Raw genomic sequence first — 23,932 nt, 5'->3', positions numbered from 1 at the left:
AGTAGCATACAATCTATAGCACTAAGCTATCTATCACTAGCTATCATCACGCTTGCCCAGCTCCCACAGTAGTCAGTATGAGAATCCCAACTTCTTATTTCCCCCAAACTCTACCAGATCATACATGCTCCAAATTACTATCCATTTTGCATATCTGTTCAGAGTGAATATTTAGGTAACAGTTTCCTCTTAAAGAATGCATTTTGTTTTGGTTAATTTATTACTTTTACTAAACAGAGGCTTTGATTGTGTATATTACCTCTAAAAGTGTTCATTATGAACATTTGTTGCATGAAACCTAAAAAAAAGAAGCAGTGTGGTTGCAATAAAAATAAATTTGAGTTCTGAAAATTAACATAAAAATATAAGGAGAGCTGGCGGTTATTTTAATCAAATGTTTGAAGCTTCCAAAAGCCAGCTCACAAACTGCAATTGAAGGGTCCTATGAGAGATAGAGCTGCTTGCAGCTAGTTTATTGCTTTATAGAGTTCACTGATGCTGGTATTTTTAGGTAAGCATTTATAAACTTAGAGGAAACCTGTGACTTTATGGTGAACAAAAAATGTACTATAGTGTTTTTGAATAAGGGCCATTCAACTGGTAAGCTCCACTATGAAGATAACAAGTTGGGTCTTTCAGTAGATTCTGCAATTTTAACATTTGCCATGTTGATACTTTATAATAAGGATTACTAAAGTAATTAGTAGTATCTGACTGTAATTTTTTCTATGGCACAAGACTTGTGTCAGAGGAAGAATCCGTGTGTGTGTGTGCCCAGCTCCTACAACTCTTCCTTGGTATCCTCCTTTTTGACCTTCTCTTCAATCGCCGGCGTTTCTTCCTTAATAGCTTTTGCGGGTGCCATCTGGAATTCCGGGGGAACAGGGGCGTCAGGACTTTCTTTCTTATAAAACCCCAAATCCTTCAAGAGCTGGTTGATTTCATGTCTCTTTATTTCAGATAGCAGGATTCTCTCGAACTCCTCATAGTGGGAGGATATAAGTACTAGTTCAGGGTCTGCACCAGGTAAATGCTTTATCTCAAGGTTGTGGTAAAGAGGGATGTCCTCGTGGACGAAGTCCTACACCTCTTTCAGCCTGTTGAGTTGTCATCCACCGCATGTCTCCACCTTTCCCCGTGCCATCTTTTCTAACTTTTTCCAGTCAATTTCATAGCCCAGCAAGGGCTGAAAGAGGCCGAAGAGCAGTAATGGCATCCACATCTGTGGAGTCAGGTTTCTGCTTTGTTAGAGAGGAGAAGGCAGCCAGATCAACCATACCTTTCCCCCAGTGGCACCCTCCCCTGTTACTTTCTAAGTTGAAACAAGACACCAGTCCATCTAGTTCAACCAACAGAAAAAAAACTATTAAATAGAACAATTTCATATACACAACACATATACACACACAACTGATTGCAAAAACTTCCTTTGAAGCATGGTCCAATTTACTCCATCAAGGGGAATAAAAATCCTTCCTGATTCCCCAGTACACAATCGGATCTTCCCGTCAATCAACAATCCCTGGTGTTAGAGTTGGGTTTACTTGAGAATCCTAACTTCAAGAATAGTTTTACTGCACACAGTTGGTTTCTAAATGGTCCCACCGAGAGCTAAACAGAAAGCCAACATAGCATAGTCACAACCCCATGGAGAGAGAGAGACCTCAGGAGAGTGGAAAGATATATGAAAATACTTTACATATCAATAAGAAGATCGGAGTATGGGTGAGGTTGTCTCTTCAAATAGTTCCCTATCTGAGAGATGCTGGTTCAGTGCTGGGTCCATTCTTACCGGTGCTCATATATTGACATGACCCTGCCCTAAAGTTGCCACTGGATTATATAAAATTCAGGTTAGGAGCATATGAAGAGAACCTTTTGTGTTTATCAGAGTGTAGCAGTTCACTAACCAGGTTTACGTGTTGCCTAGAACTGCTCTTTAAGACCTAGTGACCAACATATGCCCAGAACGAGCTCTGTGCAGAGTCCAGAGTCCAGCTGGACTGGGAGCCTTGGAGAGAGTCCAAGTGTCAGTATCCCACATTAAATATTGATCCCTTGTTTCCTGGGGCTCTTCCTGGGTCTGGACCACATACACACATGGATGTGAAGAATCTTGGATATATACAAAACAGACATCAGTTTATATTCCAACATAAATGTCACCTCTGCTGTCCTCATTTGTTAACAGATCATGCTTATCCTAGCATTTTTTTTTCTTGGGAACTTCTGTGTGCTGTTCTCCTCCAGTGGTGGATTTCCTTTCTGTAAACTGCTCTTTGTTTGGATAGGAACGTGCACAGTCATACTTTAAACAGTCGAGTCATGCGTATCCACTGCAGACTCATTGGAACAGTTTTATTGACAGAGCAATTTCTGCTCTGCTGGAAGGAGAATAAGCAATGATGAACTTAGAAAAAGGTGAACCCATGGCCAGGCTTTGGGCATAGTACTTAAACAATGTGCACATGCAGTAAATGTGCTTTAAAACAAGTCCTCACCAGCTTTTGTGTCTGCAAGTATTGCGGAATAATTCATTCTCTATCAATGCAGAGGCCCTGAGATAGTTAAGGCTGTACTTGGAGAAGCTTAGCAGCTGTACTTTCGGTAGTCTCTGCTTCCCCCTTGCAGCGGTAACTGGATAGCTTAACTAACCCTGGTTCTCTTTCCTATCAATAACTCAACAGCTTAGCTTTTCATGCTCCCCCCACCCAACAGTAACTCAGCAGCTCAGCCTACTCTGCTCCCCCCCACCAGTAGTAACTCAGCAGCTCAATTCCCTGTGCTCCCCCCACCCAGCAGTAACTCAGCAGCTCAGCCTACTCTCCTCCCCCCTACCAGTAGTATCTAAGCAGCTCCGCTCCCTGCGCTCCCCCATTTCATCAGTAACTCTGCAGCTTGGCTTTTCCTGTTTCCCCCTCCCAGCAGTAACTCGGCAGCTTAGCTTTACCTGCTCCCCTCTCTCAGCAGTAACTGAGCATTTCAACTCCCCCTGCTCCCCTCCCCCACTAACTGAGAAGCTATGCTTCCCTGCTTTTCCCTCCTAACAGCTCAGCTCCCCCTCCCTCCCCAACAGTAACTTAGCAGCCGGGCTTCCTCTGTTGCACCTAGGCAGGTAGTGATTAATGCTGCCTCATCTGGGAAGGTTGGAGTTAATTATTTACCCATGTTTTGCTTGGCAAGTTTTTTTTGTGTCTGACCCCCCCCCCCCCCAGTCCTGTGCACTATAAAAAGGAAGGAGGCCCGGACCCTCGGGGGTTTTCAGCTTAGCTCAGTTCTGATTGGGTCTGTTCTGTCTTACGAAGGTGGCCCTTCCCGATTGCTGTTGCTGGAGTCTGGGTTCCCAGTGCCATGCCGATGTCTGAGCTCAATACCATCCATGGGCAAAACCAATTTTGGACTTTTTTCTATGCAGGTATGCTGGAGCAGCCACAAGCCTAGGGATTTTATGTAAAAGACTACACTTTATATTGGTCTGTTGTCTGTATATGTCATTTTGTTCCATTATTCAAGTAAAACATCTAAAACTTTGCCTTTGCCTGGTCTGAAGTTTCTCAAAGAGTGTAATGCAAGTAACCGGCACACGGTCTACAGCTTGGATCACTATACACATTGAGGTATGAAGAAAACAGTGCAAGAGTTCGTACAGTGTGAAGATGCAGTGGCTACCAAGGGTAACAAAGGATTCTCTAGCAGCCTGTTTTAAGCGTGTTTGTATGATAGGTGAGATAGCATCTTGCAGCGAGGGAGATGTTGTTTGCATTCCTTTGGCTGTGATCTGATTCCCATAGCTGATCTGCACCACTGGGGCCCTCATCCTGTGTACAGGTACAGAAGAGGAAGAGTTTAGTGAAGTGCACACATGGAGTTAGCGCTGGGTGCAAGGCAGGGCTCCATACAGAGGCGTAACTAGAACCTTCAGGGCCCCAGCGCAAGAAACCATGAAGGGCCCCCCCCCGGACCCCTGGCCGGGGCTCTTCCTTTCAAGCCTGGGGCTCTTCCCACTGATCCTGGGGCCCCTTACTCTTATTGTGGCACCCTTTCATAAGTTCTGCAGTGGGCCCCCTTCCTGCCATCTTGGGGTCTCTCCATGGTGGTGGAATGCCAGGGCCGGTCGCAAGGGTTACCTTGGCGATCCTGGAAGTTCACCCACTGGTGTCGGTATTTTTTATTTTTTGGTATTTTAATTGTATTATTTTTTATCATTTTATTTTTTTACAATGTCACTGACTATGACTCCATTCAGAAAAGGAAGGAGCTGGTAAATTACATATTTACCGACCCCTTCCCTGTTCTCTATTGTGACACATCCCCTGCAGCAGCCGGCAGGAGAGGGAAGGGAGCACAGTGGGGGGGGGGGGGAGCACACAGGGGCCCAGAGACAACAGAACACAAGTGAACTGGATAGGAGGAGTGGTGGGGCAGCATACAGAGGAACCAATCTCCTCCATTTTCCACTTGCAGCTACAGGAGGAAAAAGGAGGACAGTGATTTCTCTACATGCTGCCCCCGCCGTCCCCTCCTATCCAGGTGTACAGGGGAGCCACACAGGCCCCCTGGAGCATGGGGCCCGGTTGCAGTTGCAACCCCTGCAACCCCTGTAGTTACGCCCCTGGCTCCATACCATTACTTGGAGTGAGGTAGTGGTGATAATCTGGACAGTTGGAGAGGACATTGACTCTGCGTGTCCCTCCTAAATGCACAAGTGACCATGGTGATGTAAAGTAACATCAAAATAGTTTATTAAAGATCAGTCGGCTGTTCCAATAAAGGTGTCCCTCTGTGTAAGTCAAGTGACCCCGTACAAAGTGGTTAGCGCAGCCCAGAAGAACCCACACTGGGATAAGCCTTTCATGTGACCCTTGTTTGGCACCCAACAAAAAAGGAAACATGGAGGATGAGACAACCAACCACCCCACCTACCCTACACCCCTCCCCCAAGCAGTATCTCAGCAACTGAGCCAAGGGCCTTCCCTCCCAGAACTCATGTCTGGGAAGGGAAGCAGAGTGAAATAAGATTCTTAGTCATAGAAATAAATGATGTGAACAACTTCAGCTCTTCTGCTGTGAACTTTGATGATAAGTTGGTTCATATTGCAGAAAAAAAGTAGTGAAGGGCCGTTTTAAAACATGTTTACTGCTTGTTAAAATGGAATTATACTTACCTCCACCTTTTTTTCCCACAAACAGAGCTTTCTTTTGGTGGTATTTGATCACCTGTGCGATTTTTTGATCATGCGCTATAAACAAAAAAAGAGCGTAAATTTTGCAAAAATAGCAATATTTTTCAAATTTTTTTACATGAAATTCCCCCCCCAAAAAATGTAAAAATCAAAATTTTTTAACATTTTCGGCCAATTTGTTTTATGCTACCTATGTTTGGTAAAAAAAATCGCAAAAAGCGTATTTTGATTGGTTTGCGCGAAAGTTATTGCGTTTACTAACAAAGGGAAAGATTTTTGTCATTTTTGTTGTTTTTTTTTTAACGCGTAATGGCGGCGATCTGCGATTTTTTTTGCGGTACTGCGACATTGCGGCGGACAGATCGGACCCTTGACTGAAATTTTTGACACTTTTGGGGTTACCAGTGACATTTCTACAGTAATCAGTGCTATACATATGCACTGTTACTGTAAAAATACACTGGCAGTGAAGGAGTTAACTTTTTTTTTGAAAGGGAGGGGCTATGTGTGTCCCTAGGGGCGTGCTTTCTACTGTGATTGGCTGTGGCTTCAGATGTATGAACAGTGATCAACGGTTCTACATAGTAGAACCGTATGATCATCCTTCATACACAGGGGAGAATGACAGGCAGCTTGTTTACACAAGCCGCCTGACTTTCTCCCTCTCCCCCGACGATCGCAGAGTGATCGGCGGACATCGGGTCCGCCGGTCACACGCGCGGGGGGGCCCGTGACCACGCGGGAGCGGAAGCGCGCCTCCGGCGGTGCGCGATCGCTCCCTAGACCCTCACAGGCTAGCGACGTAGACCTACGTCGCTTTGCCTGTGAGGGGCTGACCGCCGATGTAGATAGTCATGCGGCGTTCGGCAAGTGGTTAATGCAGATGAGATATAGGGGTTGATTTACTAAAGGCAAATAGAATGCACACTCTGCAAGTGCAGTTGCTCCAGAGCTTAGTAAATGAGCAGAAGTTCTGCTGACTTCCATTATCCAATCATGTGTAGCACTGCGCCCGTAGGAACTGCTGAGTGTAGAATTATCTTGGGTTTCCCTCTGATTATCCTGCTGCCAGACACTGGGTATTTCACACACTACCAGGTGCACACACATACTTTCTCTCGTTATCTTCAGTGATCAGTCTAGGGGATTTGTTTTGTTGTTTTATTTGGAGAACTTGGACAGGAGAAGGGATTACTGGGATACTCCAAATTCAACTGTACAGGTGAGGACAACTCTCACTTGGCCTCACTTTAGTGGAACTGAACAGCAGCTCTTCTGCTGAATCATATAGCACTTGCATAGAAAAATAAGTCCTTTGCTTGTGTTAGCAACAGACTCAATGAACTATGTATCTTCAGGATACTAGCCAGAGTCCCCTTTACGGGGCTGGGGCTACCTATAGGTGAGGTAGGAACCAGCCTAGAGCGCACTATAGTCAGGGGTGGCGCTGGCAGGGGTGGACTGGTCCAGGGCTACAAGTATTCTTGGGGCCCAAGGCTGCTTCTTGAGCTGGCGCGGCGGCACCACTCACCCGGGCCTCTTTGCGCAAGTCTGAGTGTGCTGTACTGTGGCGGCCTATAGGCTCCCCCCTCCTATGAGGTCGGCTCCTCTGCAGCCCATAGGTCCTCCCCCTGCCCCAGGAGGCCTCTGGTTCCACTGAAGTACATTGTACTGGGAAAAAGAGGGGGGGGGGGAGTTGTGTAAGGTCTGTGTAGTAGTCAGGGTGGTGGTTAGTGGTCAGTGTAGTGGTTAGTTAGTGGTCAGTGTTGTGGTTAGTTAGTAGTCAGTGTAGTAGTTAGGTTAGTGTAGTGGTCAGTGTAGTGGTTGGGTAGGTCAGTGCAGTGGTTAGATAGATCAGTGTAGTGGTCAACGTAGTGGTTAGGTAGGTCAGTGTAGTGGTTAGTGTAGTGGTTGGGTAGGTCAGTGTAGTGGTTAGGTAGGTCAGTGTAGTGGTTAGGTAGGTCAGTGTAGTGGTTAGATAGGTCAGTGTAGTGGTCAGTGTAGTGGTTAGGTAGGTCAGTGTAGTGGTTGGGTAGGTCAGTGTAATGGTTAGGTAGGTCAGTGTAGTGGTTAGGTAGGTCAGTGTAGTGGTCAGTGTAGTGGTTAGGAAGGTCAGTGAAGTGGTTAGGTAGGTCAGTGTAGTGGTCAGTGTAGTGGTTAGGTAGGTCAGTGTAGTGGTCAGTGTAGTGGTTAGGTAGGTCAGTGTAGTGGTTAGTGTAGTGGTTAGGTAGGTCAGTGTAGTGGTTGGGTAGGTCAGTGTAGTGGTCAGTGTAGTGGTTAGGTAGGTCAGTGTAGTGGTTAGATAGGTCAATGTAGTGGTCAGTGTAGTGGTTAGGTAGGTCAGTGTAGTGGCCAGTGTAGTGGTTAGGTAGGTCAGTGTAGTGGTTAGGTAGGTAAGTGTAGTGGTTAGGTAGGTCAGTGTAGTGGTCAGTGTAGTGGTTAGGTAGGTCAGTGTAGTGGTTAGGTAGGTCAGTGAAGTGGTTAGATAGGTCAATGTAGTGGTCAGTGTAGTGGTTAGGTAGGTCAGTGTAGTGGTCAGTGTAGTGGTTAGGTAGGTCAGTGTAGTGGTTAGGTAGGTAAGTGTAGTGGTTAGGTAGGTCAGTGTAGTGGTCAGTGTAGTGGTTAGGTAGGTCAGTGTAGTGGTTAGGTAGGTCAGTGAAGTGGTTAGGTAGGTCAGTGTAGTGGTCAGTGTAGTGGTTAGGTAGGTAAGTGTAGTGGTTAGGTAGGTCAGTGTAGTGGTCAGTGTAGTGGTTAGGTAGGTCAGTGTAGCGGTCAGTGTAGTGGTTAGGTAGGTCAGTGTAGTGGTTAGGTAGGTCAGTGTAGTGGTCAGTGTAGTGGTTAGGTAGGTCAGTGTAGTGGTCAGTGTAGTGGTTAGGTAGGTAAGTGTAGTGGTTAGGTAGGTCAGTGTAGTGGTTAGGTAGGTCAGTGTAGTGGTTAGGTAGGTCAGTGTAGTGGTTAGATAGGTCAATGTAGTGGTCAGTGTAGTGGTTAGGTAGGTCAGTGTAGTGGTCAGTGTAGTGGTTAGGTAGGTCAGTGTAGTGGTTAGGTAGGTAAGTGTAGTGGTTAGGTAGGTCAGTGTAGTGGTCAGTGTAGTGGTTAGGTAGGTCAGTGTAGTGGTTAGGTAGGTCAGTGAAGTGGTTAGGTAGGTCAGTGTAGTGGTCAGTGTAGTGGTTAGGTAGGTCAGTGTAGTGGTCAGTGTAGTGGTTAGGTAGGTCAGTGTAGCGGTCAGTGTAGTGGTTAGGTAGGTCAGTGTAGTGGTTAGGTAGGTCAGTGTAGTGGTCAGTGTAGTGGTTAGGTAGGTCAGTGTAGTGGTCAGTGTAGTGGTTAGGTAGGTCAGTGTAGTGGTCAGTGTAGTGGTTAGGTAGGTCAGTGTAGTGGTTAGGTAGGTCAGTGTAGTGGTTAGATAGGTCAGTGTAGTGGTCAGTGTAGTGGTTAGGTAGGTCAGTGTAGTGGTTAGAAAGGTCAGTGTAGTGGTCAGTGTAGTGGTTAGGTAGGTCAGTGTAGTGGTCAGTGTAGTGGTTAGGTAGGTCAGTGTAGTGGTCAGTGTAGTGGTTAGGTAGGTCAGTGTAGTGGTCAGTGTAGTGGTTAGGTAGGTCAGTGTAGTGGTCAGTGTAGTGGTTAGGTAGGTCAGTGTAGTGGTCAGTGTAGTGGTTAGGTAGGTCAGTGTAGTGGTTAGATAGGTCAGTGTAGTGGTTAGGTAGGTCAGTGTAGTGGTCAGTGTAGTGGTTAGGTAGGTCAGTGTAGTGGTTAGGTAGGTCAGTGTAGTGGTTAGATAGGTCAGTGTAGTGGTCAGTGTAGTGGTTAGGTAGGTCAGTGTAGTGGTCAGTGTAGTGGTTAGGTAGGTCAGTGCAGTGATCAGTGTAGTGGTTAGGTAGGTCAGTGTAGTGGTCAGTGTAGTGGTTAGATAGGTCAGTGTAGTGGTCAGTGTAGTGGTTAGGTAGGTCAGTGTAGTGGTCAGTGTAGTGGTTAGGTAGGTTAGTGCAGTGGTCAGTGTAGTGGTTAGGTAGGTCAGTGCAGTGGTCAGTGTAGTGGTTAGGTAGGTCAGTGTAGTGGTTAGGTAGGTCAGTGCAGTGGTCAGTGTAGTGGTTAGGTAGGCCAGTGTAGTGGTCAGTGTAGTGGTTAGGTAGGTCAGTGTAGTGGTCAGTGTAGTGGTTAGGTAGGTCAGTGCAGTGGTCAGTGTAGTGGTTAGGTAGGTCAGTGCAGTGGTCAGTGTAGTGTTTAGGTAGGTCAGTGTAGTGGTTAGGTAGGTCAGTGTAGTGGTCAGTGTAGTGGTTAGGTAGGTCAGTGTAGTGGTTAGATAGGTTAGTGTAGGGGTTAGGTAGATCAGTGTAGTGGTCAGAGTGATGGTTAGGTAGGTCAGTGTAGTGGTTAGGTAGATCAGTGTAGTGGTCAGAGTGATGGTTAGGTAGGTCAGTGTAGTGGTTAGGTAGGTCAGTGTAGTGGTTAGTGTAATGGTTAGGCAGGTCAGTGTAGTAGTTAGATAGGTCAGTGCAGTGGTCAGTATAGTGTAGTGGTCAGTGTAGCGATTAGGTAGGTCAGTGTAGTGGTTAGATCGGTCAGTGTACTGGTCAGTGTAGTGGTTAGGTAGGTCAGTGTAGTGGTTAGATAGGTCAGTGTAGTGGTTAGGTAGGTCAGTGTAGTGGTTAGATAGGTCAGTGCAGTGGCTAGTGGCCGGTGTAGTGGTTAGGTAGATCAGTGTAGTGGTTAGATAGGTCAGTGTAGTGGTCAGTGTAGTGGTTAGATAGGTCAGTGTAGTGGTCAGTGTAGTGGTTAGGTAGGTCAGTGTAGTGGTCAGTGTAGTGGTTAGGTAGGTCAGTGTAGTGGTTAGGTAGGTCAGTGTAGTGGTTAGGTAGGTCAGTGTAGTGGTCAGTGTAGTGGTTAGGTAGGTCAGTGTAGTGGTTAGATAGGTCAGTGTAGTGGTCAGTGTAGTGGTTAGGTAGGTCAGTGTAGTGGTCAGTGTAGTGGTTAGGTAGGTCAGTGTAGTGGTCAGGTAGGTCAGTGTAGTGGTTAGATAGGTCAGTGTAGTGGTCAGTGTAGTGGTTAGGTAGGTCAGTGTAGTGGTTAGGTAGGTCAGTGTAGTGGTTAGATAGGTCAGTGTAGTGGTTAGATAGGTCAGTGTAGTGGTTAGGTAGGTCAGTGTAGTGGTCAGTGTAGTGGTTAGGTAGGTCAGTGTAGTGGTCAGTGTAGTGGTTAGGTAGGTCAGTGTAGTGGTTAGGTAGGTCAGTGTAGTGGTCAGTGTAGTGGTTAGATAGGTCAGTGTAGTGGTCAGTGTAGTGGTTAGGTAGGTCAGTGTAGTGGTCAGTGTAGTGGTCAGTGTAGTGGTTAGGTAGGTCAGTGTAGCGGTTAGGTAGGTCAGTGTAGTGGTTAGATAGGTCAGTGTAGTGGTCAGTGTAGTGGTTAGGTAGGTCAGTGTAGTGGTCAGTGTAGTGGTTAGGTAGGTCAGTGCAGTGGTCAGTGTAGTGGTTAGGTAGGTCAGTGTAGTGGTTAGATAGGTCAGTGTAGTGGTCAGTGTAGTGGTTAGATAGGTCAGTGTAGTGGTCAGTGTAGTGGTTAGGTAGGTCAGTGCAGTGGTCAGTGTAGTGGCTAGGTAGGTCAGTGCAGTGGTCAGTGTAGTGGTTAGGTAGGTCAGTGTAGTGGTTAGGTAGGTCAGTGCAGTGGTCAGTGTAGTGGTTAGGTAGGTCAGTGTAGTGGTTAGGTAGGTCAGTGTAGTGGTCAGTGTAGTGGTTAGGTAGGTCAGTGCAGTGGTCAGTGTAGTGGTTAGGTAGGTCAGTGCAGTGGTCAGTGTAGTGGTTAGGTAGGTCAGTGTAGTGGTTAGGTAGGTCAGTGTAGTGGTCAGTGTAGTGGTTAGGTAGGTCAGTGTAGTGGTTAGATAGGTTAGTGTAGGGGTTAGGTAGATCAGTGTAGTGGTCAGAGTGATGGTTAGGTAGGTCAGTGTAGTGGTTAGGTAGATCAGTGTAGTGGTCAGAGTGATGGTTAGGTAGGTCAGTGTAGTGGTTAGGTAGGTCAGTGTAGTGGTTAGGTAGGTCAGTGTAGTGGTTAGTGTAATGGTTAGGCAGGTCAGTGTAGTAGTTAGATAGGTCAGTGCAGTGGTCAGTATAGTGTAGTGGTCAGTGTAGCGATTAGGTAGGTCAGTGTAGTGGTTAGATCGGTCAGTGTATTGGTCAGTGTAGTGGTTAGGTAGGTCAGTGTAGTGGTCAGTGTAGTGGTTAGATAGGTCAGTGTAGTGGTCAGTGTAGTGGTTAGGTAGGTCAGTGTAGTGGTTAGATAGGTCAGTGTAGTGGCTAGTGGCCGGTGTAGTGGTTAGGTAGGTCAGTGTAGTGGTTAGATAGGTCAGTGTAGTGGTCAGTGTAGTGGTTAGGTAGGTCAGTGTAGTGGTTAGGTAGGTCAGTGTAGTGGTTAGGTAGGTCAGTGTAGTGGTTAGATAGGTCAGTGTAGTGGTCAGTGTAGTGGTTAGATAGGTCAGTGTAGTGGCTAGTGGCCGGTGTAGTATCAAACCAAAAGGGTTCCCCTTGGGTGGGACTTTAAAGGCACCAAAACATATGACAAAAAAGATATATAAAAAGAGAAAACTTTATTCAATATTACAGAAATATAAAAACAGTAGGCAAGCTATAAATTACTCCACATAGAACAGTGAAACTTAGACCACTTGACCCCCGGGTTTGACCCGACGCGTTTCGGAGTGTAAACTGGACTCCTTCCTCAGGGGTGCCCTTGGAGGGTGGTACGGTTCACTGGAGTGGGAGATATGGGTTGCCTGCCTGGTATTTAAAAGCAAATGGTCAGCATGCCAACGTTGTCCACTAGGGGTGCCATCTGGTTATCCTAGAAAGTCTAGGGATCTTAAATGAACTCCTGAATACACGTTATCAGCAATTGCCCGCTGTCTAGTCTCAAGGAGAGGCTAGATGGGAGTAGCTGAAACCTGGTCACAGCAATTCTATAGCCACGATAGTACAAATGTCTCTGGTGGGTGTTGGCGCTTAAGAAGTCCTGTGTGTCCGGCGAGGGAGTGGCCGGTGTAGTGGTTAGGTAGATCAGTGTAGTGGTTAGGTAGATCAGTGTAGTGGTTGGGTAGGTCAGTGTAGTGGTTAGGTAGGTCAGTGTAGTAGTTAGATAGATCATTGTAGTAGTTAGATAGGTCAGTGCAGTGGTCAGTATAGTGTAGTGGTCAGTGTAGTGATTAGGTAGGTCAGGTAGGTGAATGTGGGAATCAGGTAGGTCTGTTTAGTCTCCACAGTATACATGGGCAGAGCAAAGGGAATGGAGTCAGGGGCGAGGCCCATTGGGGGGAGGGGGCAAAATGAGTTTTGGCCTAGGTTGTCAAAAATCCTTGCACCAGCTCTGCCCCTTTGGCTTATACCCAGCCCGCTGACTTTGTAGCACTCAGAGGGGGATTACAAGAGCAACAGTCTCTAGAATCCCTGTAGGAAGTCTGTACTCACAAGGCCCTGTCTGCAGGTCACCTTCCTCCATGATTCCAGATGAGATCCATTGACATCCTCCCTCAGACAGCCCTCAAAAGAGTCCCTGGGTTTCAGCATCTCTGACTATGGCCCTCAGGTTGACCATCTGAGGCCACATGTAAGCCTGCGCTGGGGAGAGGCAGCAGCCCCCTTGTCACCTGGACTCCACTCTTCAGCCAAATACCAGGAACCACATGTGCACCTCAGATATAAGTACAGTCACCCAGCATGCACCGGGACCCAGTTGTGTATTTAGGTTTTGTGCTGCCCTAGGCCTGACTAAACTTGGGCACCCCCTAATTTAAACTTGACCCACTCCTTCCTGTAAAGGCCACACCCGTTTCTGTTTATGACCCACCCTGTCACCTGTAAAACACAGACCATAACCACAGTCTATCAGTACCCATCAGGGTAGCTTCATCAGTTCCCATAAATTCAGCCTCATCAGTGCAGCATATCAGTGGCCATTAGTACAGCCTTATGTCACTGGATTAGTAAGATTACTCCTTTCTTTTAGGATGTTTGGACTTGTGTTTGCTGTCACTGATTGTAATCATAGCATTATTTCACTTATTTATATAATAAATAGAAAGTCCAGAGTCATTATATAAATAAGTGACATAATCAGTGGCAGCAAACACAAGTCCAAATATCTTATAAGATTGGAGTAAACTTACTAATTCAGTGACATATTGCGATCGCATGTATGAGGTGAGCGGGTCCAAAATATTATTGCCATCATATACAATTAAAAGTCTTAATTGTATATGATGCAATTCAGTATTCTCGCTCAAGGACAACGATGTTTAAAGAAATGAAATTATATTATTGCCATGATGCCTGCCATACCTGGGGGTGGAGGAGGGTAGGTGGAGCATTAGGCTGCAGTGCCACACTTATCAGCATTGGCGGCCATTGGGCCAGTTGTATTAAGTGTGGTCAGGGGCCTTCAGCCTGTCCACATGTCCTCACCCGCCGGTATTTTCATACCGGCAGGTAGCAATGTGACCGCTTTATGGGGGTACCAGACTGATTTGCCTCCTGGACCCTCACGCAATTCGCCCCATGAAAACTGGCACTATAATAAAAGTGTACCACAAGTTGGCAAGGACCCTTTTTGTGCGGGAGCCAGGAAGAGGCTGTTTTTTTTTTTTTCATGCTGGGAGCAGCTTTTGTTTGCTGCCCCCCTGCAGTGTGCCGCCCTAGGCCTGGGCCTTGTTGGCCTAGGCCAGGATACAGCACTGCCAGGACCCCTCCAGTGCCTTTTGGCCTGGACTGTACAGATATCCCCTGCTCTCATCTGCATGGATTCCTCCCAAAGTCCAATAAACTGTACTACTTTTGGATCAGTGTGAAACATCAAGCCAGGTTGAGCAGCATCAGAGCACACTGGGCAGGACCTATCTAAAAATCACAGCTCTCTGTTAAGCCGACAGCTCCTAGATTTGCCTAGCTCTCTGTGAAGCAGAGAAACCAAAAACTATATACACCTATCTAGCACCTACCTAAAAGGGTGCAACACACGTGAAAGCAAAAATGCTCCGTTTTATTTTGTTTTCCTTGCATGTGATTGGGTACTCTTTGCAAAGTTAAGCCTTACATCATTTTCTAAGCTCTGAAGCAACTGCAGTCTTTTGACTTTAGTAAATCAACCCCATAGTATGTCTCTTCTGCATTATAAATCATTCTTGTTCCACCAACTTTTTTTTTTTTATGTAATTTGTAAATTCTTGAATGTTCGTCAGCTGGACACAGGTTCACTTTAAACACAGAGGCTATATAACACTGAGTTTCATGTTGTAACGCTCCTGCGTTTTTATTGTAAGCTGGATTTGCAGCTGCAGAATCTCCACTCAGCAGTCATGTAGAGATGTGTTGGAATACCAGATCCAACTCTCCAGACTCATCACTGTGGGCCTGTCTGCTTCAGCATACAGATATACACACACTCAATAAGATGTTCCTGGAGTGTTGGGATGTATATGGTAGTATGGAGGTGATGTGCTGAAGGGACAGGTGTGAGCAGTGACAGTAATGGTAAGCACTTGAAAGTAATGTTCAGGAGAGTAGTAGATGGTAATAGGTAGAATGCAGATAGGTTAGTAATCAGGTATGGTAATAGGTGGTAAGGACAGCAGATGACATATACAGGATAGACTAACCCAGTGCAAGGATAGATGGTAGTAGACTCAAGAGCTAGCAATCTATGTAACAGTGCAGATGGTAGAATTAGTATGCATAGATAGTAACAGTCCTTAATGTGCAGAAGATGATAGTGTAAGTTAGTTATGGAGGATTCCCCTGTGGGGTACTTATCACTAGGTAAGGATTAGTAAGTAGAGGGGTCCAGTAGTGAGGGAGTGATCCGGTAGCGAGATACAGGATCAGTAGCGAGGTTCCGGTCTGTTCCAGGTAAAGGTAAATAGCTGGAGGTTCCGACAGCAAGACAAGGCTTGTAAGCATGTAGACACACAGTCACATTGAACGAACAACGTGAGAGAGAACGCTGGCGATTGAAATAGCTGCTCGGCGGCGCTCAGCGATGACGTCATCCGTCTTAAAGGTGTATGCGTTCCACCTAATTAGAAAGGTGGGACGCAATGTTGTAAAGAAAATGGAAAATAAGGGTACCAAAGGTACCAGAATCTTACACATGTATAGTCATGTATAGTCTATGCCTAGTCATAGTTGGCTGGGTGATTTACCAGGAACTAGAGGCGGTGAGATTTCTGTTTGCTCTTGAATGCAATGTTGCTCTACTAAGCTCTGCACAGATCTGCTCTATAACTCAACTGAGGGGTGGTGTTAGGTAATATAGTGAAGTTCTCCATACTCCACGGAAAACTGATTTATTGTTGTATATTCATACAGATAATGTTGAACAACTGACAAAACAGCACACAAACATGAAATAATTCAAACAGTGTCACTAGCCTCTTATTATCCTACTAGGAGCCATGCACTGGCCAGAACATTACAAGTAATATATGAATTGGGTACATCATTTGCAAGGATTGGGACATTGGGTATTGTAAAGACATCCATCCAACCCACTACCTTCCAGACTGTGGGAAAAAGTACTTAGGGATTGATTACATAGTGCTGTGTGGGGAGGAGCATCTACAACCCCCCAAAACCCCAGGAGTCAGGATGTTTCAGGGAACTATGTCAGAGAAACTTTCATTACTATTAACTTCTTGCCGACTGCCCACCGTAGTATTACTGCGGCAGGGCGGCTCGGCTGCGCAAAATCACCTAGTACTACGTGATTTTGTGCACTAGGCACATGCACTGTGTTTAGACACAGCGGGAGGAGCCGCTGCCCTCCCGCGATCATCAGGGAAACTGACTGAAGACCCGTCCGGGTTATGTAAACAAAGCAGGCGGATCTTCTATCAGACAGATAGGGAGAGATTAGAAGTTCCAGCTAACCTAAAACCGTGACCTCTGTGTGCCTGTCACAGAACCACCCCCCCACACAGTGAGCAAGAACTTTAGGCATACATTTAACCCCTTTGATCACCCCCTTATTATTAACCCTTCCCTGCCAGTGTCATTTATACAGTAACAGTGAATAATATTTAGCACTGGTTACTGTATTAAAGTCACTGGTCCCCAAAAAGTGTCAAAAATATCAGTTAGGGGTCCGATCTGTCCGCCGCAATGTCGCAGTCCCTCTAAAAAACGCTGATTGCCGCCATTACAAATAAAAAATAAATAAATAAAAAGTCCAACAATCTATCCCGTAGTTTGTAAACGCTATAACTTTTTAACCAATTAAAATACGCTTTTTAGGATTGATAAAAAATTACATTTTAAAAAAAATTTTATTGGGAATGTTTTATAGCAGAAATTAAAAAAATATGGCGTTTTTTTTCAAAACTGTCACTCTTTTTGTTTATAGCACGACAGCGCAATTTTCCGTTAAAGTAATGCAGTGGCGAATCGCAAAAAATGGCCTGGTCATTAAGGGGGTAAAACCTACCGGGGGTGAAGTGGCTAAACAGCTTATTTAAAGCAGGGATCCGGCCACAAAATCGACATAATCGATTTTGTGGCCATCCGCTTGCTTTTCTTCACCTGAAAAAGAAATGGATAGTTACGATTTTTTTTTTTTTTTTACTTACCTTGTTATTGTAGAAAAATATACTCACCTTTCTTCCACTTCCTACCTCGGCGGCCGCGGCCCGCTCCGTCACTTCCGGTTTGCAATGATTCCTGGGAGCTGAACGTCATCACTCCCAGGAATCAATGCGACGGCACCGGCCTCGCTCGTCACTTCCGGTGCGACGCCGCATTCCCTGCTAAACAGCTTCTGGGCATGCCCAGAAGCTGTGGAGGAATGCGGCGCCGCACCAGAAGTGACAAGAGGGGCCGGTGCAGGCGCATTCTGGGAGAAGAGGACGCAGAAGAGGATCGCGCTGGCTTCAGCTGCCCACATCAGAGATGGCAACGTGGAGAAGAAATTTTAAAAGTGAGTAATTCTTCTTGCAGGTAAGTGCGAACCGGGACAGATCAGAGGATAGCCATTATGGAATGTACTAGCCCTGACTGTCCCGGGGGTATTTTCATTGAAACATTTTTTTTGTGGCCGGAACTCCACTTTAAATACAGCTTTGGAAAATATATAGTACTCATTATCATCCAGTCAAATTTCCATTAGAATCTTTACAACCTGACACTTCAAGGTATGCTGGGTACCTGCATCTCCCCACAGCCCATTGTTACCCCCCAACCACTATAGCCATAGTATGTCTCTGCAGCTGTAAATTATATCTTTTTATTTTTGAACATAATATAATTTCCATGCAATTCAAAGACAAAAAAATGTTAAAGAATTGAAAAAAAAAATTCAGTTTGGCCAGTTTAGTTCCAAAAGATCTGTTTTTATTTTTCTTACTCAAATATTTTATTGAAGGCTTTGAACATAACAAAAATATAAGGGGGACACACACCCCCATAGCAGTTATTGAGAGGTCCACTTTCCACGCAGGAAGGATAAGCAAGTCGAATATCAACATGGGATAGAGTATAGAAAGAATCAATGTCCCACTGGGGCGGTTGCCATGGACATATATAGTTTACAGTGCCACGTCCTAATGTAAATATCGAAAGAGGGGTAAAGTAGCGTGGACTTTACTGGCACATAATATCAAAAATACCAAAATATAAAATTAATCATTAATTTATTAAAGTACTCATATTAAAATGTTTCATATTTCAGAAACCCAATTACATCAAAAATAACATTTTTACAAATGTGAACACAAAAAAATAGAATTTTTGTAAAATCTTACCGTAAAATTCTTTTCTCTGAGTCCTCTGACAGTTGCCGCCCATTCATACAGTCCTCACGATTGGGTATTGGCCTTCTCCGCAGGAGCAAGCTAGGCAGTAATTTTGTTAATACAACAAACATTAACATATAGACACACCCACAGGGGGCCATCCCTCTGGCCTATATCCTCCAGCCAGTACCACTCTAATCCAGTTATGTAGCAAGCAGTCCATGAAAAACCGTCAACCCCAAAGAGAGGGGCGGGGCGGCGACTGTCAGAGGACTCAGAGAAAAGAATTTTACGGTAAGATTTTACAAAAATTCTATTTCCTCTTACGTCCTCTGACAGTCTGCCACCCATTCATTCAGTCTTCACGATTGGGACATCCCAAAGCAGTGTAGATGGGAGGGGTGGGAAGACGCAACCTTAAAATAGGCAACACAGCACCCAGGTCAGAGAAAAAAACTGAACTGAACCAATGGGGTAAGTAAAGCTGAACAGGAGCTAACCCAGGGAAAAAAAATGAAATAAACCCCATGACTAAGAGACATTAAAAACAATAGCATGTCTCTTTAAACCACTGCCGCACTCAAAACCTTGCGGCCAAAAGAAAAAACACTTTTCAGAAATAAAACAAGAAAAAAACTGAGACACTAGGTCCCAGCAGGGAAAACCTAGCCTACTCCTGACGCTAGGCAGCAAAGAACTGGATTAGAGTGGTACTGGCTGGAGGATATACAGTAGGCCAGAGGGACGGCCCCCCTGTGGGTGTGTCTATATGTTAATGTTTGTTGTAAAATTACTGCCTAGCTTGCTCCTGTGGAGAAGGCCAATACCCAATCGTGAAGACTGTATGAATGGGCGACGACTGTCAGAGGACATAAGAGGAACATACTTTATCTAAACATATGTAACAGTGCTGTGCAGATGGATGCTTACTACCATTCTAGTTTTGCAAAGGAATTGAAAACATGACTTTCCTTAATATATTGCCAACCAATGTCAGTAGTGTAGCAAGAAAGAAGGTTCAAAAATTGTAAATTCTGGTAGTAGGGCACTTCCACCACTGGGCGTCTGTTTAATCTCTCAGGGTTACGTGTCAGTAAAGTCCACAACATGGGATAGAGGAATGGAATATTTGGTAAAGTAGGTTTATTTTTCTGCTAAAATGGGGGTTGTATGAGTGTGGATGCATAGTGGTATCATAGAGTATAAATGGAGGAAAGAGGTAGAGACGATGGTGTCTAGAAACCAGAGATTGCGAAATGGTTTGGGGCAGGGGATAAGTAAAAGAAAGGAAAGAGGAAAAGTACAGGACAGAGAAGTAAAAGGGAAGGGGGTATCCCAGGGGCCATGTATGCCATGGTTTGTGGCCCAGATGGAGTTAAAGCGGAGTTCCGGGCACAGAAGTCATTTTTTAATAAACATACCCCCGGGACAGTCAGGGCTAGCACATTCCACAATGGCTAGCCTCTGATCTGTCCCGGTTCGCACTTACATTTTAGAAGAAATACTTACTTATAAAATTTCTTCCACAGCGTTTCCATCTCTCTTGTGGGCAGCTGAAGCCGGCGCGGTCCTCTTCTGTGTCTTCTTCCGCGTCTTCTTGTCCCAGAATGCGCCCGCACCGGCCCCTCTCGTCACTTCAGGTGCGGCGCCGCATTCCTCCACAGCTTCTGGGCATGCCCAGAAGCTGTTTACAGAGCGCACACCGCCCTAGTGTAACACCATTTATTTGAAGTTAATAGAAGCCATAAAAACAGGTACTCACAAACAGATAGGAAGTCATGCATGGAAATAAATATCCCCCGATGATGTTTACAGGGCTCTCTCCTCCTAGCCTCGGTGGCTCAGCTGTTCGTCCTGCACTGATCAGTGAGGATCGTACGGCTAAGCCAACCGCGGCGGCTGGACCGTGCGCAGGCGCACCACATCGAGTCTCCTTGAGTAATCCGAGGCGGTTGGCTTAGCCGTACGATACTCACTGATCAGTGCAGGACGAACAGCTGAGCCACCGAGGCTAGGAGGAGAGAGCCCTGTAAACATCATCGGGGGATATTTATTTCCATGCATGACTTCCTATCTGTTTGTGAGTACCTGTTTTTATGGCTTCTATTAACTTCAAATAAATGGTGTTACACTAGGGCGGTGTGCGCTCTGTTCCTTTATTTTTTGTACAGCTTCTTTGCCTCATATCCCATGGAGGGTTAAGAGAGCTGCCACGCTTCATTCATATGTTTCACCACAGGCCATATTACAAGATTCCCCAGCTTGAGAATCAATCTCCAGGATCTGCGCAGGGACTGGTAATGTGTGTTTTCTCTGTGCCAGAAGCTGTTTAGCAGGGGAATGCGGCGTCGCCCGGAAGTGACGAGCGGGGCCGGTGCCGTCGCATTGATTCCTGGGAGCGATGACGTTCAGCTCCCAGGAATCATAGCAAGACAGGAAGTGACGGGGTGAGCCGCGGCGCCGAGGGAGGAAGTACTCTGAGGTGAGTATTTACGATCTTCAATTAAAAGGTGAGTAAACAAAAAAAAAAAAAAAAATAACTATCCAATTCCTTTTCAGGTGATCTCGAACTAGCGGAGGGGCACAAAAAAAAAAAAAAATCGTTTTTGTGCCCGGAACTCCGCTTTAACAATTAATATCAGGAAATGTCAGGATTCAAGTAATGAAGAGTCAAAAATTAGTTTGGAGACAATGCTTCACCCAACTACAGGACTGTTTTTATTTTAAATAAAGTAATAAAGTAACATTATTTTATTTGACTTGTCCAATCCAAAATAACGTAAAATTTAGTTTTAGGTATAAAATATTACAAAATGATTTACAAATTAAAAAAAATTATTTTTTTCAATACTTTTTGAGTGTGTGTGCATAATGTGAAATAGCAACAACAATGAAAGAACAAAAAAGAAAACAAAATAAAAAAAAAAATTATATTTCAATAGTAAAAAAAAAATAAAATTACAGAGAGAACTAAGGCTGATTATGGTTAAGTATGAGTTAACAAAAGGTTAAATATGAACATTTTTTATTATCTTTTTTCAACTTATGAGGTTACTTTAATGAAGTAAGCTTATTGTACTAAAATTAAAATGGTTCTAAAGCCTTAGGATTTTTACCTTTGCATTCTTTGCATTAAGGTAAAAAACCTTCTATGCTGTGGGATCCTCCCCTTTTTCTTACCTGACCCCGATCCGATCCAGCGATGTGCATGAGAGAAATGGCTCTTGCCATTGCCTCTCCTCACTGGGCAGGTTGATAGCAAATGGAAGCCATTGGCTCCCGCTTCTGTCAGTCAGATGCTGTGACAAGGGAGCAGGGCTAAGCCAAATGTCAATGGAGCAGACAGGGTGGCTTGGGAGTGAATCTGTATCGGTGCGCTCACCAAAGAGGAGGAGCCTAGAACGTTAGCGGGACACCCCATTAGAGGAGGAATGGGGCTGCTATGTGCAAAACTATTGTATAACATGTTTGTTATTTTAATTTAAAAAAAGAAGGTTTAATGTCACTTTAAGTCATTTAGGGAATCCTTTTAAGTAGTAGTGGTCAACTTAGGAGGTGGCGGGAATTAAGTTATGACCCTTGACAGCACCAAAAGGCCACACCTAATATTTAGTATATGTAATCCTACCGAAGTCTGTCTGTGGACCTGCTACAGGAAATGTTCAGAGACTGCATATATGCTACAGGTGTGGTTGGAGAAAGGCCGTAGGACACAGACAGAGACGGGGAACATGTTACAAAAGATTACAGGAGATCACTGCCATTACAGTCCCTTTACAAATCAGTGCTCCCACACTCACCACTGACTGATGGGGTCTGAGGGCTGCACAACAAATGCCAAAGGGCCTCATGTTGGACACCATCGCTTTGGAGCAGTCATTATCTACCAAGGTTCCGTGGAGCCCTAAGGCCCCTTTCACACAGACGGACCGTTCAGATCCGCCTGTCCGTTTTTTTGGCGGATCTGAACGGTCCCCCCATGCCTTCCTATGGGGCATCGGATGTCAGCGGAGACATGTCCGCTGACATCCGACCCGATCCGATCCGTCAAATCTGGACGGATGGAAACCCTATTTTCCATCTGTCCAGCGGATCGGATTGGATGGCATCGGATGAGAACGGACCAACGGTCCGTCCCCATCCGATTTCCCCCATAGAGATGCATGGGGAACCGACAGCTGTGTCTCCGCACACACCACGGAGACACAGCTGTCCTCCTGCTGCTCAGCAGGGGATCGGCGGCTCGATCCCCCGCTGAGAAAAACGGACTCCGTCCAATGGACGGATAGTGTGAAAGGAGCCTAAGGCCCCTTTCACACAGGCGGACCGTTCAGATCCGCCTGTCCATTTTTTTGGCGGATCTGAACAGTCCCCCCATGCATTCCTATGGGGCATCGGATGTCAGCGGAGACAAGTCCGCTGACATCCGACCCGATCCGATCCGTCAAATCTGGACGGATGGAAACCCTATTTTCCATCTGTCCAGCGGATCGGATGGCATCGGATGAGAATGGACCGACGGTCCGTTCCCATCCGATTTCCCCCATAGAGATGCATGGGGAACTGACAGCTGTGTCTCCGCACACAGCGCGGAGACACAGCTGTCCTCCTGCTGCTCAGCGGGGGATCGGCGGCTCGATCCCCCGCTGAGAAAAACGGACTCCGTCCGACGGACGGAGTGTGTGAAAGGAGCCTAAGGTTCCTCCAGCTGTTGCTGATTGAACTACCATTTGATGATGGCTGCTTAGTTCTGGGGCCAAGGCCTCTTAGAAGAGCCAGCTGCATGATACCAGTGATCTGTTCTTTGTAAAGCTGTGAGTAAGGCCAGCCATACATAGTTCCAATCTCAGCCGGTTCAGCAGGAACCGGATGAGATTCAAATTGTTAATTGGCAGGCTGAATGTACCCAGTTAATTGATTGATCAGCTTGGGTACAACCAGCCTGCTGGATTCTCTTGCATATATCTATAAGAGCCGCTAGCGATAATCACTGTCTTCTCCTGGCGTGGACGGTTTCCCCCACCTGCCCCTGCTGGGAGAAGACAATTGCTGATTCCCCTATCAGCACTGTCTGGCCAATACTTCAAAGGGGCATTCTTCCCACTATCCACCCATGTCAGGGGCATTGTCCTCCTGAGCCCCCAAAAATTGGTTTTACTGGGTGATCCCTGAGACCTGAAAATTATTTCAAGGTTTTCTCTGGGGTAAAATGGTTGAGAAAGGTTGCTTTAGATAAATGCCCAATGTTACAGCAGGATACTAGCAACACCTTTAATTTTTGCCACCTTCTTGTGCATACTGCTCAGCACTTCGCTTAGCTTCATAGTTTTTTTTTCATTACAATTTCTCTTTGGCTTATAAGCTTTTAAAAACAAAGCTAATGACAGTTGTCCTATAAGATCTAACATCTAGTGGTCTTATCAGTGTTAGATAAAAGTTCACTGTTAAATTAGTCACGCACAGCCCTATAAAAACACACCATGCAACTGTAAGGACAAAGCTTGTGACAGCTGAGTCGTGTCGGGATGCCTGAATGATCAAGTTGGAAAAAATGGTTATTGCAAAAGGAGATGTTGAAAAATCGAGCATTTTGTAGACCGGAAGTGTCAGATACCAGTGTTGGCAGTAGCCCTTGAAGAGCTCAAAGATGGGAGTCGCTGCGTGTTGGTCAATTGTCCATTGTTCCTATATCTTTGCAGTAAAAAAGAAAAAACAATGGTGGACTCTGCGCTCCTCTGTAGGTAGAAACATAGAAACATAGAATGTGTCAGCAGATAAGAACCATTTGGCCCATCTAGTCTGCCCAATATATCTGAATCCTATGAATAGTCCCTGGCCCTATCTTATATGAAGGATAGCCTTATGCCTATCCCATGCATGCTTAAACTCCTTCACTGTATTTGCAGCTACCACTTCTGCAGGAAGGTTATTCCATGCATCCACTACTCTCTCAGTAAAGTAATACTTCCTCATATTACTTTTCAACCTTTAGAAT

At 45.5% G+C, this 23,932-nt stretch overlaps 1 protein-coding gene across 1 annotated transcript; it reads right to left on the bottom strand.

The window, feature by feature from the left end:
- Nucleotides 1-289: 289 nt before the first annotated feature.
- LOC309551278 (selenoprotein M-like) lies at nucleotides 290-1,264 on the bottom strand. The gene is given in 2 exon segments (XM_082251806.1): nucleotides 290-1,081; nucleotides 1,085-1,264. Coding segments are annotated over 2 exon segments (438 nt in total). The 5' UTR covers nucleotides 1,223-1,264; the 3' UTR covers nucleotides 290-781.
- Between the last annotated feature and the right edge of the window lie 22,668 nt (nucleotides 1,265-23,932).

The sequence above is a fragment of the Pelophylax lessonae genome (genome assembly GCF_965119305.1).
Source record: "Pelophylax lessonae genome assembly, chromosome: 3".
NCBI lineage: Eukaryota > Metazoa > Chordata > Amphibia > Anura > Ranidae > Pelophylax > Pelophylax lessonae.
This window is presented reverse-complemented; position numbering and strand designations above follow the sequence as displayed.